At 39.2% G+C, this 15,770-nt stretch overlaps 1 protein-coding gene and 1 long non-coding RNA gene across 5 annotated transcripts in view; one reads left to right on the forward strand and one right to left on the reverse strand.

Annotated features, from left to right (window-relative positions):
- Positions 1-15,770, forward strand: part of ZNF292 (zinc finger protein 292) — a 30,961-nt gene that overhangs the window by 4,232 nt on the left and 10,959 nt on the right. For 3 of the 4 annotated variants that reach the window (XM_088665965.1, XM_035109435.3, XM_088665967.1), the window contains exons 2-5: positions 1,930-2,084; positions 3,025-3,103; positions 5,121-5,256; positions 13,722-13,924. In XM_088665965.1, coding sequence (XP_088522091.1) covers positions 1,930-2,084; positions 3,025-3,103; positions 5,121-5,256; positions 13,722-13,924 — 573 coding nt within the window. The remainder of the gene's footprint in view (positions 1-1,929; positions 2,085-3,024; positions 3,104-5,120; positions 5,257-13,721; positions 13,925-15,770) is intronic. The other variant, XM_088665966.1, reaches the window with a different exon arrangement.
- LOC148686226 (uncharacterized) lies at positions 1,016-3,475 on the reverse strand. Its single transcript, XR_015948926.1, has 3 exons — positions 3,345-3,475; positions 3,017-3,065; positions 1,016-1,153 (listed from the first exon to the last, which is right to left on the reverse strand). It is a non-coding gene; the product is annotated as an uncharacterized LOC148686226 (long non-coding RNA).

Here is a 15,770-nt window from a genome sequence, read left to right on the forward strand (position 1 = left end):
TTGTCCTTCACAGGTGTTTGATACCCCCCTCCCTTAATGATCCTGCTCAGATGTATTAGCAATGTAAAATAAAATTTATTATGTATAAATATTGCATGTCAATAGATAATACATGCTTTCTACCACCCTTCTGATTCTTTGAAGAAAAGGCCCAATACAATGTTCATGTATTATTCTCTATGTAGAAATGTTCTCCTTTGGGTTTTTCCTTAGCCACTGTCCCTTTTCCAATTCAAGCCTCTGTTTCATGGCATCAATCTATAATGTTCATAAGGGTTACTTCCCATTTGGTAACTCTGGTTTTTTTAGAATTAAATGATTCTTCACACTAGTTGACAAAATATTCTAATATCCCCCAGAATTCATGCAAAGTTCAGTTGACGGCATGTAGATTTGACACCATATTAGTTTTGGGCACCAAAACCAAAAGGTCATGGAAACATAATAATTAAGATTTTCATTTTAGTGTGCTTCACTGGCAAAGTGTTCATTGTTATCTGTGCTAGGAGAATTCTTTGTGATTTATATTTGTGTCTCTTGAATTATTCCTATCCCTCTGCTAATCTAGTGGATTAGGAGACAAAAGTCATTATAATATTTCATTTTTAATTGTATATAGAATAGTCTCCCTTGCTCATGGCACAGTACTGATCATTAGGCAGAATTTGAAGATACCCCTTGTCTACAGTAACATTACCAAGTTTAGCTCTAACATTACCAAGGCTAGAGCTGCATTTCTATGCACCCTTAAATAGGAGTAAGTTCCACTCAGTGAGACTTAATTTTGAGTAAACATGCATCACATTTCAGTGCATAAATCTTTTTTTTAAGCTTTATTGCTTTGTTAAAGAGAAGGGCATTTTAAAAAAACCATTACTAGAGACATGCTTATACAGCTAGGCAGTACCTGGAAATCTCAGAAGCCAGAGGGGGTTAGACAATACACAGAGGTTTATTTATATTTTACATATATTTTACATTTATATCCATGTTGAATGAGCTGTGAGTTTTCTGCAGAGTCTTCTCTCACTGTCCAGGCCCAGCTATGCTTGACTGAAAGTTGAACATCATGTACCTCAGAGCCTCTCTTTCTCCAAAATGGAATTTTTGTGCTCTGCATAGTTCTGTACTATTACAAATTGACAGACGAAAGCTGAGTAACAAAATACACAAATACATGCATAATTACATACACTGGTCTCATCAAGAAATAAAGGAACTCTTCCAAAAGCAAGTACAAGAGATATTTCTTAGTGTTTCTACTCTCCTCTGTCCCTCGTCCCTAAGGTAAGGCTAAAAGGTCATTTCCCAACTCACAAAATTCCTTGTAGAGTTGTAGCACTAGATCAGAAATGCAATCTTTTCTGCTTGTCCTATGGAGCTGTTATGAAGGGTGAGTGACATTATTTCAACCAGCTACATCAAGCACTACTTTAATTGCCCAGTCCTACTATTAAATAACTCCCTTCCCAAGAAAGCTATGGCCCGAATGTACTGTTCTTAAGTACCTGCTACCATAATTGTGCAACAACTGGTAATTTGTCTGTGGCTGATTGCAGCAGTTGCAACAGCTACCAGCCAGGGAATAGGATGCCACATGCTTGCAGCTTTGTGTTGGAGCTGTTGCATTGATAGTGGTGCAGAGCAGCTGTGATGTGTGGTCTCTCAATCCCATGTGTGTCTGAGGTTTGCTGTGTCTGGTGTGTCAACACAGTGCTTTGCAACATATTGAGGTTCAAAGCACATACATGCTCCTTCTCTTATGCTCTTTGGTGGAACATGGAGGGGGAAAGTCTTACTCATTTGGTAGATTCTAAGAATGTATAATGTTGAGGGGGGAAATGGTGAATGCGTCGTCTCATATCAGTGAATAAAATGGAAAAACAGGATTCCAGTCTTGATTATTCCATCTTTATGTTTTCTAAACAGACGCTTCTTGAATATGCAGAAAATTGGAAGACATCTGAGGATCCCTTGCCTTTGCTGGAGGTATACACAGAGGCTATCCACAGTTATGTTAAAGTGCGATCTTACCTTACCTCTGAATGTGAAAATGTAGCCTTGGTGCTTGAACGCTTAGCACTGTGAGTATACTATAATTAGTTTTATGTAAAACAAGTGGTTTTATATTTTCAAGCTACTTTGGAACATAATGCTGTATATAGTGATGGATAGTTCTTTTAGATAGTAAATGAGGGCCTGACTGACATCTTTAATACATTGGTGAGAGGAAATGGGACTAGATTCACCTAGTGTTGGACTAGGACCTGAGAGATCAGGGTTCAAATCCCAACTCAGTAATGAAGCTGGGTGACCTTGGGCCAGTCACAGCCTCTTAACCTACCTCACAGGCTTCTTGTAGGGATTAACTGCAATTGGGGGGGGACCATGTACTCCTTGGAGAAAAAGGTGGGATATAAATGCAACAAATAAGCTTCTTCTGCTTACCTGCTTAAGAAAGCTGGATGGGCCAGCCAGATGGAGATGTCAGTTGCCAACCTGGTATCCAGAGATCTCCACGTGGTTGCAGTTGGGCCTGCACCAGTCACAAAATGCGCCTGGTACTAGCTGATTTCGAACATTGCCTGCTGGCCAGCTTTGACAGGTGGGACCACCCAACTGCCAATCTGACATCATAACAGCATTAGGTGATTGATACAAGTCAAAGTTTAAAGGTGATCATTTATCACTAATCAGCTCACTGGCAATTACAGACACCTCTGAGGATGACTATTGGCACTGGGAATACTTGCCCCCACAGCTGACATCACATATGACATAAGATGAATGTGGTTTGTGGGCATAGCTGCCAAGTTTTCCCTTTTCTCGCGAGGAAGCCTATTCAGCATAACGGAAAATCCCTTAAAAAAGGGATAACTTGGCAGCTATGTTTGTGGGAGGCTACCTCATGGGCCAAATTAGGATCCGTGTCAGGCCCATTTAGGCCTGTGTACTGGAGGTTCCCCACTCATGTTGTGAGTAGTGAGAAATTAACTGATTTTGCAATCTTACTTACTTTTTCAGAAGCTATGCCGAACTTCTGCTATCCCTGCCTCTTGAACTGCCTGAAAACCAATGGAAAGAGTTTCAGTCCTTTATTCAGGTAAGAGATTGGTTTCTTAACCAACCTATGCATCTGGTGTCATAAATATATAATGTTTGGTGCCTCCTGTTTCTCCTACAGTGAAGAGTTCTGTTGTGTGTCAGTCTCTCAGATTTATTGTGATCCAAATCCCAGTGAGATGATGGTTTATAGTTCTGCCAGGGGGAAATTGTTCAGATGGAAAATTTGCTTTAGCTTAGTAGCCTTCCATTTTTTTCAGGTAAGTCACATAGCTACTTACCCCTTGTGTTTTTGCGAACTTGATGGAGGTAAAGAAACTTTGTGATAAAGGGGAATTGAAAATTTGAAGCACTCCACAGTTCTTATAATCCTCCAGATTCTGGACAAGAATAGTATTGGTGTACAGAAATCTGTATAAAAATATGAACATGATAGTGATTTTGGTACCTTTTTTAAAAAGTATGCTTTCTATCCCACAAAGTTATTTTGCTTGGTTTATGATCCTGCTTCATTATCTGTTAGCATAACCCCTTGAGTTGTAGGTTTGTTAGTTTGTTAGTTTGTAACCTACTGTTACAAACTAGTTTGTAACCTACTGTAGTTTGTTAGTTTGTAACCTACTGTAACCTACTGTTGCATTTATTGAATTCCTACCTGTCACACATTCGGGATGTGGGTGGCGCTGTGGGTTAAAGCACAGAGCCTAGGGCTTGCCGACCAGAAGGTCAACAGTTCAAATCTCCACGATGTGGTGAGCTCCCGTTGCTCGGTCCATGCTCCTGCCTACCTTGCAGTTCGAAAGCACATCAAAGTGCAAGTAGATAAATAGGTACCGCTCTGGCGGGAAGGTAAACGGCATTTCCATGCGCTGCTCTTGTTCGCCAGAAGTGGCTTAGTTATGCTGGCCACATGACCCTGAAGCTGTACGCTGGCTCCCTCGGCCAGTAAAGCGAGATGAGTGCCACAACCCCAGAGTTGTCCGTGACTGGACCTAACGGTCAGGGGTCCCTTTACCTTTTACCTGTCACACAGCTTTAAAAGGATATGACTCCTTTCCTCTCTTTTCCCCCATCTTTTAACGTATTTAGTTTAGTTTGGACAGAATGTTTTAAAAGCTCTCAAACAGAAGAAAGTATTGTGTCTGGTAGATGGACTAGGAATTCCATTTTTGTAGCCTACAGAGACCCTTCTGCAATATGAATCTGCATTCCCTTTCTTCATCTGTGGTTGGCTGAGGAATACCATATGATTGCCAGCTTCCTATCATTCAATGCTGTGATTGCATACCTAGTACACTGGTGCCTGAACAGAAGAGTATGTGAGCACTTGGTAGCTTTTTCCAGTATTCAATTGAAAAGACAGTAGAGCTTAGATAATTAGCAGTTAAACTCCGACAGAAGGCGACAGGGCACTGTCTTATTTTCAGAGCTAACATTCATTTTGGGTTGGTTCATGCCAAATGCTTTTAGGCTATGCTTTAGAGCTAGGTGGATGAGACTCAGCAAGCCAGAGCAAAGATTTGGACTTTTATGTTTCCCTTTGCTTCTCCTACACAGCTAGGAATCCTAGCTTAGGAACCAGGGATCGTAGTTGAAAATTGCAGTTGCTAAACAATCCAGCTTCAGACAACAGCTCTCTGTTTAGAACAGCATCCTTCAACTTAAACATGCTCCCTCTTCTCATATCATGCAGTGTGATAGAGGCATTGAAAATGGTCACAGTTCAAAAGAGCATATAGAAGTTGCAGAGAGAAACTATAAAAACTAAAAGAAGCTCTTTTTCACAATATTTTCAGTGTACTGCAATACAGTATCCTTGTTCAAAAAGGCATGCTGATATGAATGTATATTTAATTTAAAATTGGCTTCCACTTTGTTCTTCATTAACAGTTCTTACCAGTGTTGCATTCAGGACTGAATGTCTGTCATGCCAACTGTGGCAACGTGCTTAGTAAAAATTACTTATGTTTGATTATTAAAAGCCCAAGAGCTAGCATGCGTTTTATGTAATTTGATGTAAATATAGTTGTTAAAACTACTTTGATATTTTTTCCTAGATGGCGCACACAAAATTGATGGAAAGTGGCAGCTGCCAATTGCATTTCTTATCTCTTCTTGCTCAAGAAAATGGGACTTGGAAGAATCCAGTTCTTTCTAGTATCCTTTCCCAAGAGCCTCTGGATCAGGATGAGGGTAAGTTTACAAAGGAAATGTAGGCTGAAATGTAGCCTACTGTACAAAACTAAGAGTTGCATCCATTAGTCTGCTTGCTTTTGCCCCTGGCTCCATGCAGTCTTTGGGCGATTCATCACAAGGGAATGTAGCTTTTGAGCTCGAAAGGTTCTCCAACCCTGCTATGAATTCTTTGCAGGATAAGGCACTTCTTCACTTCAGTTTCTGCCCCCTGTCCAACACGTCATATAATCGTTAGGTGAAGGTGAATTTGCAGAAATCCTCACACACTGTTAGGTAGGCTACAGCTACATGAAAAGACTTGTGAACTGAGAGATACTAACTAACCTTAGCAGTTGACAGTTATGTGTAATTTATATTAGTTCTTACTATAAAATAAAAGTGTGAATGTATCCTTATTTACCAATTGTTATATCTTCCTGTATTAAGTGGAAATGGGAAGAGAGAGAATTGGAAATAAGCAGAGAGCTTAAAAGTTTTATGTCTTGCACAGGTGGGGGGGGGGCACTTCATGTACTGGTTCCGGAAAGGTAGAGATGCAGAGGGTGGTTCTGGGGTTGTTCTGGCTATGTGCAATTTCAGCTTTACACACAGTCCGTGGAACCTGACCCCTGTGCAAGTTGTGAATCAACTGTATAGACAATAGTTTTAAGTTTGTTGTCCATGAAGGCAACAGCCTAAGATACAGCATTTTTAAATCTCTTCTCTCCATGAGAAATGGCATTAGCATAGCTGCCAAGTTTTCCCTTTTCTCGCGAGGAAGCCTATTCAGCATAAGGGAAAATCCCTTTAAAAAAGGGATAACTTGGCAGCTATGCATTAGAGAATGCAAGTTAGAGAAGAAAATTCTCCGTAATTCCATGTACTGTATAGTGATTAGTTTATACGTGATCATTAAGGACAGAGAAAAATAAATGCACCATTACTTTTGAGTCAATTCTTCTATGGTAAAGCTTTCTTGTGGAAGCACCCATATTTTAAGATTTGTGAGTTAATTCTTGCCATGGCAAGCATCCAGAGGGCAAACTATATAGCTCTTGTGTAATCATGTGTTCAATACTTCCTTGGTGTCTTGTCTTGTCTTTAAAGTAATAATTTCCCCCCTCCCCTCCCATATCAGTGATCCATGTGTTCAGCTGGATCAGCTGTTTGCATGCATGGATTAAGGCCAAAAAAATAAAAATGCTACCTGTGCATTTAATTGGCATGGCACAGAGCTACCTGCATGCAAAATATTAAGATTTTAAGCCGTGTCACATGGCTGCAAGGGCCATTTTCTTTCCCTTCTTCCTTACTTGGGCTTAATGGGAGTGTGAAGACATGCATAGCAGAGATATGAGGAATGCTGCTACTGCCTCCTTTGGGAAGCAGTGGTTGGAAAACAGTGCTCATCTGGCGTGATAGGAAGGCATGTAAAGAATTTGATTTTGCTTTGTATTTGTAAGCTTCCTTTGTCTAAGAGAAGCAGGATGGTGATGTTTGCCACACCCCAATAATTGCTTGCAAAGCTATTTAATGTGTGAATATCTGGGAATTAGGGACCCAGGTGGCGCTGTGGTTAAACCACTGAGCCTAGGGCTTGCTGATCAGAAGGTCGGCGGTTCGAATCCCTGTGACGGGGTGAGCTCCCGTTGCTTGGTCCCAGCTCCTGCCAACCTAGCAGTTCGAAAGCACGTCAAAATGCGAGTAGATAAATAGGAACCGCTACAGCGGGAAGGTAAACGGCGTTTCCATGTGCTGCTCTGGTTCACCAGAAGTGGCTTTGTCATGCTGGCCACATGACCTGGAAGCTATACACCGGCTCCCTCGGCCAATAATGCGAGATGAGCGCGCAACCCCAGAGTCGGTCACGACTGGACCTAATGGTCAGGGGTCCCTTTACCTTTTTATCTGGGAATTAATTGAATATTTTATTTTTATTTTTATTTTATTTATTAAGTGCATATCTTACATTTCCTCCCAAAGGAGCCAGGTGGCAAACACTTCAAGTAATAAAATACAATTAAAAATTAAATACTGACATAGGGTTGTATCTGACGAAGTTGTCCTATTCATGCAAAGGCAGATTCCTCCTCCTTCTCCTTCTTCCCAAAAATCTGTTATAGGGGTTTCCCGACCCTCCAGAACATTTTAGCGGGGTACAAGGAGAGGGAGGAGAAGTTTCATTGGAGAAGTGGAATTAGAATCATAGAATCATAGAGTTGGAAGAGACCACAAGGGCCATCCAGTCCAACCCCCTGCCAAGCAGGAAACACCATCAAATGTGCAAATTGGACACCTTCGTCAGATACAACCCATAGTGTCTGGGAATAAATGCAAGACTGACATAATGTTTGAGATGGTGTCCTTGACACTTTTTAAAGTTCCTCAAAGTGTTGAGGAACTTTAAGAGTTTAGTCCCTTAGTTATAATGATCTGAATGAAGTTTGCATTAATTTCCACGCTGTTATTAATTACCATCAACATACAAATGGCATGTTTATGAATAGTGCTGCTCACACTAGAAATTTAGTTAGCACAATATTAAATCTTGAATTGAGGCCTCTTGCCAAATAGTGGTTAGGCTTGAGGTTATTTATGTAAGAATACAACTAAAACTATGATAAAATAATAATATACACAATTAAAATGTCCTGCACAGTAGGGATGGCCTTTAGGAGAAAGGAAAGAACATCATAGGGGGAAACTAGTAATTGAGGGTTTATTTTGATAAAGAATTGTATTAGATTTGGTATGGGTGGGTGTCTGAGAGATAAATATTGGGTTTCTATTGTGACATTTATAGTGGCTTAAAATTTATTTATTTTATTCTAAAATAGATCTTGTTTCTGCATTGACTGTGTTATTTGTGTCGTGGTTGTATTTTTGTAGCATAACTTGGTCTTCTGATCATCCTTGCTCACAGGTTAAGTGTATCGTGAAATTAAAGGTTGCTGTGGATTTGCAAGAGGAAAACTAAAACCTTGACATTAAAACTCTAAATGTTAATAATATTAATGTGACTTGCAGTTCCCATTCATGAGTTAAAAATGGACATTTTTTAAAACCTCAAGGTCCTTCCGTATCTTATTTCAGTGATAGCAGAGAATGTTCCTCTGTCAATGCATGACAGGTTACCTGAAATGATAAACACTGTGGTTTAAAGGATTATTAGGGACTGTGGGTGGAAGAGCAAGGCTAAAAAGTAAGAAATGTAATTAGTCACTGGATCATGCGGAAGATGGAAAAGAATATGAATGTTTTGGATTGGGCATGGAAAATGAGCATTGAATAAATTCATCATTTTGTGTTTAACAATGAGCAGTACTAAACCTTTGCATATACAGAACTGTCATCTCTTGTTATTAAAATGACTTTCTCCCAGATTTCCCAATGGCCTGTGTGTGTATTTCTTTTTAAGAAAGCACGCCTGTGTTGCATAGCTTAGGAAAATATTTTCTTTCTTACTTAGCTTGTCATTATCTTTTTAAAAAAAACTTAAGCTGATTTTAATAAATTGCACAATTAAATATGCAAAGTGAGGCAGTTACTCTAATTGCATAACATGGAGTAAATTCTCAGAGTATGATTTGATTATCGGAAGCGCCATTGTGGACAGTCTGCTCTTCCCCCCCATCCCTGCCATGGTGTCAAAAATAGTTAAGAGTTAAATGTCACATTGCTTGAATCAGGCAAATGATGGTTACTACTAACCATAGTTTGTACCCAGACCAGATACTGAAACCAAGACGTGGTATACTGGACGTCTTGGTAATGGACTGGACAAGAGCCAATAGACTGACAATCAATCCACATAAGACTGAGAAATTGTTAGTGGGTGGCTCCCTAGATCGAATGGATGGGGGGGGGTGTTGTGGACACTTGGTTTAAAAATTGTAGACATGAGGATTACCTAGGTAAGCCTAGGTAAGAAACCTGCTAAATTACAGACAAAGGTTTTTGTATTAGCCACCTGTAAAGTCGATTGAGGGGACAGAGGAAACTAAAGGCGGTTTGCTTTACGCCCTGTGGTTTTGTGAGCAACTACTTTTTAAAATAACATATATCATAGAGGTGCCTATAAGAAAGGAGCATGCAAAATTTCATAGGAATGTGGGCAGAGGTTAGTGACTTACATGATTGAAAAAAATCATGTATGTGTTCTATTCACTTGGCACCAAAACTCCAGAAACAATGCAAAGCTGATAAATAGGAGTGCACAAAGGCAAAAGGGCATCAATGTTCAGCATTTCCAAGTGAGCACTGCTAGCAGAACTAGCAAAGAACACAGAGTATACAAGAACAAGGTGATACATCAACATCTGTTCTCCAAAGAACAGTGTTTAAAGAGCTTCTGTAAAGCTATTCAAGGTTTTTCTGTGGATATGACACAGTAAATTTGCAAGACATTTTAATGTCTGAATATAGCTGTGTTAAAAGTTCTGAAGCATAACAGTTTTGATACAATATAAACAAAATGTCTGTTTTTTGTTTAGTGATTATAAAGTCGTGGTTTAATACAGTAGTGGCAAAACAAAGCAATTTTGTGTCTCATTTGTGTCTCATTTAAGTGATCATGATGGTTTACTCTCTTTTTCTATTTTAATTTTAAAGAAATGTTTATTCAAAATCCTGCAAAATACAAACAGAATCTGTTTGACAATATACATAGTCCACATACAATTATAGATCACTGTTCAGCAAAAACAGACATAAAATAAAACCAAAATAAATAAACATCCTCCCATCAGATGTCAAGGAGATAAGTAATTATACAACTTTAGAAAACATTTGAAGGTAGCCCTGTATAGGGAAGTTTTTTTTTATGTTTAATGTTGTACTATGTTTTATATATGTTGGAAGAGACTCAAGAGTGGCTGGAGCAACGCAGTCAGATTGGCGGGGGAACCAAAAATTGTTTCTCAAATTTGGGAACCCTCCAAACATACATATTTTCTGAATATGCTTTATTTAGCCCAGTGCCTTATTTTATGTCAGCCTTCCTCAACCTTGTGCCTTTGGATGACAATTCCCATCATCCTTGACCACTGGCTATGTTGTTTGGGGTTGGTGAGAGTTAGAGTCCAAAAACATCTGGAGGGCACCAGATCGGGGAATGCTGTTCTATGTAGTAAGTTGAGCAAGTTATAAGTGTCTTATTAAAAATTAAGGCTGCAAATCAAGGAAGCAGTATATGATTGTCAGGGGGAACTACATTTGCAACCTGAGTGGGATTACAGGTGGTGCCATTTTGTGTGTGTCCAATTGACGCACAACCACCAATGTACGCATCATTTCTGGCCCCGGAATGGAGGTGGAACCGGCTTATAGTGGCCCAGAACACAACTCCTGCGCAAGCAGGGAGTTGCCTGTACATTATTCACTACAATTGTTGTCATAGCCAAAGTCACTGTTTAGTATAAGAAGAGGCTTCTCTTCTGCCCTTGGGACTGCTGTACCAAAACATCAAACAAAACTCTAGATTTACATGTGGTTCTCTCACCATTCGCATGCAGGCACATCACTTCATTGAATTGCTGCTGCAGTTAATCAAAAATATGCCTTGACATGTGGTTTTGGAAAGCATTGCCAAAGCATTTCGAGTCAGTATAGGGAGACTTATTGAAGACTGTTACTATGTTTTTGCCTGTTAACATATTTGTTTGACCCTTCCAAAATTACAAAGTTATAATTGCTTACCATGCTCACGTTAAAACTTTGTCTTTCTTAAATGGTATGGGAAAATAGTGCACATACTGTTTCACTTTTCAAAAACATGAAGATAAAGATTGGCTGAATAGTTAATTTTAGTTTATGATATAATTCACTATTTTAATTTATGAAATTTAGAAACTTAATTGTGAAGGCTTTATAACAAAAATATAAGTACATGGTTAAGGTTGATGTTAACTGATGTTAAATATTTAATGAGCAGTTACTGATCAGATATTGTTGTTTCGCCCTGTTTGCGTTTCACATTTTAAAGTGGCAAGTTCAACCACCTTACAGTTGGGTCTGAAACAAGTCTAATTGAAAGTATGCCTCATTGTTATCAGTGAAGCTTTCTTGCTTTGCAGCATTAATGTAGTAATGTTCTAGAATGTAAGCCAGTGCTTAGCTGCAGTGGACTGTGGTACTGTATTGTGTGTTTTGATGTAGTAATTTTAACACTTAATATTGGGTTTATACCTTTTTATGTGCCTGAGATTCAGTAACAAGAACGGACAAAAGGCAAGTTTGTCTGTTGATGAATACATATTCTCTGGCTTTTGAAATTTGAATTATAGGGATATTCAGTAATTGCATTTAAGTCTCTTTCCTAAGTTGTAAAGGGCATTCCTAGCAATGTACCTAATGTTGGAAGATAGTATAAAAGTTGTTTGTTTCTTGTATTTGAAATTATTATTGTGAGTTGTATTATCATTCAGTGGATATCACTGATAAAGCCTGTTTTTAATCAGTGTGTTAGTTAAAAATATTATTTATTATTATATAATGTATGTAATATAATATTATTATACTGGAAAGTGTCTTTGTAAATAATTTATGGCTGAATTCAGATGAGATTGACCTCTGAATCATATATCACAAGTGTCTTTTTGTAGCCGTAATAATAATACTGAATCTGCCTCTTTCGTCCCATTTCATCAGCTTGCTCTCTGAAAAGTAATTAGAACGATTAATTTATCTGCAAGAATATCTGTTTTCATATTATAAAACTACTTAATCCAGACAGGCTGCAGTGGCATTGATTTTAATCTGTTATCTTAACCTTTTTGGTGGATCTTTTTTAATTAACTTTCGCATCTTAGCTTTATTAATTTATTTTGGTTTTTTTACCTTTAGACTCTATAGATGAGTCATAACTTTATATATAAAACCATCTGGATTCTTCTCCAATTTCTCTCTCATTTTACCCTTCTTCTAAAGACCAGTGTCTAAAATCTCTTCGTAAATATAAAAATTAGTGTGTGCGCATGTGAGAAAAATAAGTTGGTTTTAATCAGGGTGTTGTTGTTGTTGTTTTAAAAAAAACCTTTTAAATAATTTTAAATTTGGTTCTTATATGTGCAACTTAAAATATATCTGGAGTGTCTCTCTTGATGGAACCTAGCCTGGCCAGTTTCAAGGTGGGCCACAATTTGGTCCTGCAGTGTGCACTTCACTTGTTCACATAGGTGTGCATAGCAGTCATTACCCTCCACCTGGCTTTGGCCACCCAGCAATAGAGAGGGGTGTCGCCACCACCTCTCCAACACTTCCTCCCGTTGGTCAAGCTTGACCCGGAAGTGGAGCTGCCGCCAGCTTGTAGCATTGGGCCGCCACACAAGGAAGCTGTCTCCGCAGATCCCTCATGTGCCAGATCCCTCTCAGCTGGCCCTGGAGTGGCCATAAGGAGAAGGAGCCGCTGCCGCTGGGCTTGGGTGCGGCTTCCTTTGGTGAGGGAACCTGTTGTGGGGGTGCCTAGTTGCGCGCCCTCAAAAGAAATGTGTCCGGAGCTACAACCCTCCCCATCCTGTCCCCCCCCCACGCTATGCCACTGGCACTGGCTCTTATATATGTTCATTGCTACAGCTTTTATTTGTAAGTGCTAGCCTGAGAGCCATAAGGAACTGCATGTCAGAGGGTGCATGGAATTCCATGCAGGTGAACGAGCTAGTGGAGGAGGAATGGACACTGTTCTTACCATGCGCCCAGTGTAGAAACCAAGTAGGGTGCCAGAATCTGGTGCTTAGCATAAAAATACAACGAACTGTTGCAGGAAGGAGAGAATTCTTTGTCTGTCTCTGTAGCCCCTCCAGTCCCTCTCCTGTTATTAAAAAAAAATACATAATCACAGACTAGTTTATGGGCTTATTTATTAGGATTATTTGTTGGTTCTACCAATCCTGTAGTCATATATTTGTACAATTGTGTCCTGAATGAACTCTTACCTTGACACCATCCAGTGTAAATTGTTCATTAAGAAGGTTGTTCAGTCCCCTCTCCCCTCGTTATAACTTGTGTTCTCTGAAGTAAATTATTTTGAAATACAATGTTACTACAAAAAAGGTAATCTCACTTATTTCCCATACCATAATTTAGGAAAGTTGGTATATCATAGAGTTTGTTCAGAAGTTGTCCATGAGAAGGGATCAAGATAGAACTTGGGTTTATGAACACCCTTACCCATGTTTCTGCTTCTCTTTTCATGATGACTGGTGACAGAACAGGAGCTTTTATACTCTTATGGTGAGAGGGATTGAGGAGGGAGTGTATAGCAGTGAAATCATGTCCAAACTCTTAACCACATTGGTGATCAGAGGGAAGAATTGAAACTCTGGCTTGCTTTTTTAAAATTGAAATAGGTTTACTGTAGTCAAGTTGAGCCCTTTCAAAATCCTTCTAACAGTTAGTACCTTTGCCTTTCATAATAAATACTGGTATGTATACCTGTGTTACACTTATTGCATGGTGAGCTAACAATATGTCTAATTGTCTTTCAGTGAATCAGTTTTTAACCTTTGAAGGCCCTATGCTACTGGATGTGCGCATTAAGCATTTGATGAAAACAAAGCAGTTAACGCAAGCAACTGCCCTGGCAAAACTGTGTTCTGACCATCCAGAAATCGCCAGCAAAGGCAGTTTTAAGCAAACCTATCTAGTCTGCCTTTGTTCTGGGTCACCAAATGAAAAACTAATGCAGGAGGTAAGTATGTTTTAGAAATATGCCTTGTGACGTTCTCAAAGCATCAGTAATAAGAGTATTGGGAAACATGGTTCAGAAGGGCATGTTGTAACATTCTCTGAAGAAATAATTACTTGTGTTCTAGAACAGTTAAGCTTGAGTCAGTGCAAACTGTAAGATATAAAACATCTTGGGCCAGATTCAACTACCCCATTCATGGAAGCTAGCACAAGGACTCCAGCTATCTCAATGGAGCTTTCCCCCTCTCTTCCCCTGTGCCTGCCCCAAATCCTCCCTGGAGAGTTGGGAGAACCCCCAGAACAGCATGGCAAGGAGGAGAAGGAAGATTGCTCCATATGGCAAGCAGAAATGCTCTCATTGGTGGTACAGTGGTGCCTCACTAGACGAAATTAATTCGTTCCACAGGTCTTTTCTTATAGCGAAAAATCCGTCTAGCGAATCCCATAGGAACGCATTGAATTTTTTTTGAATTTTTTTTTGCCCATAGGAACGCATTAATTGAATTTCAATGCATTCCTATGGGAAACCGCGATTCGCTAGACGAATTTTTCGTAAAACGCATTCGTCTAGCAAGGTAACCTCCGCTCGAAAAATCCTTTCGTTAAGCGGAAATTTCGTTAAGCAGGGCATTCGTTAAGTGAGGCACCACTGTATATTGAATTCCACCCATTCACTCTTATCCCTTAAAAAAGAATTGTTGAGGTGTTTGCCATATTTTATTATATGGGGATCTATTTGTTAATGTATAGTACCTATTATTTGGATACAATGGCTTTTAAATTGGAGCAATTGGGCATAGAAAGTTTAGGAGGGATTCATGATTTTGAATAATTCTGGGAAATGAAGGTTTTCAGGGAAGCTCTTAAGACAAGGGGTAATTAAAGATGCTCAGTGGTCAGTCTTTGAAACATTCATATCTGTTAGACCCTCTTTGGCAGTAATCAGAAAGGAACTGACAGCCTTGTTCGAGCTTTTGAAAAGAAATGACTCCATTTGGCATCAATATATTTTAAAATGCCCTTCCTCTTTCAGCATTAACCACACTACATGGTGAATGCTAAGCTTTTGACCACCTTCAAATCCTCTAACCATGGCTGGCATTGGCCTCAGTGTAGATGCACTGCTGCAGCATTGTTAAAGTTGGAAAGGGTTAGAAGAAAGGGATTCTAGTACTGTATAAGGAAAGGAAGGCAGTTCGTGAACTTGCTGAAACCCAGAGGTTGCTCCCAATATCTTAACCAAAATTAAGTCCTTTGATTCCTGGAGTCCTTTCACTTGGATTATTTTATATTTGGGAATGATTTGTCCAGGTCTTTACAAACATAGGGTAGGATTTGCCTAACAAGACCCATCAGCAGAAGCCCTGTGCAAAACATTTTGCTTGCACAGTGGGGCTTTCCCCCTCCGCCCACCCATGTGTGTTGGTAAGGCATATCCCCAGAACAGTACGCAGAAGGTGGAGAGGTGAGTAGTTATTCTGTTTGGCAAACGGAAATTCTTGCACTGACAGAAGAAGGATCAGAAGAGTGTGATGTTAAATTCCTCCCATAAACACTAATAAAACCGATACATAGAGACTTAAGTATTTTTGTCTGTGTTAGCAGTATTTCCAGTCTCTCTGGATAAGTGTAATAGAAGATGCTCGTGTATAAATTTAAATCAGTGAGATGATTTACCTAATGTATAAACTGTACAAATTATATATATTTTTCTTTTTGAAGAATAATCATGGTTTTTACATAGACTATCAATGTTTAAAGCAATTGCTTAAACTGCTGATATGTACTATGCATGTTTTGATGTAATCGAAATTAATATTTTAACTGAAAACAAATTTCTTAATCTT

This window comes from Zootoca vivipara, chromosome 3 (assembly GCF_965207765.1).
Source record: "Zootoca vivipara chromosome 3, rZooViv2.hap1.1, whole genome shotgun sequence".
Lineage (NCBI taxonomy): Eukaryota > Metazoa > Chordata > Lepidosauria > Squamata > Lacertidae > Zootoca > Zootoca vivipara.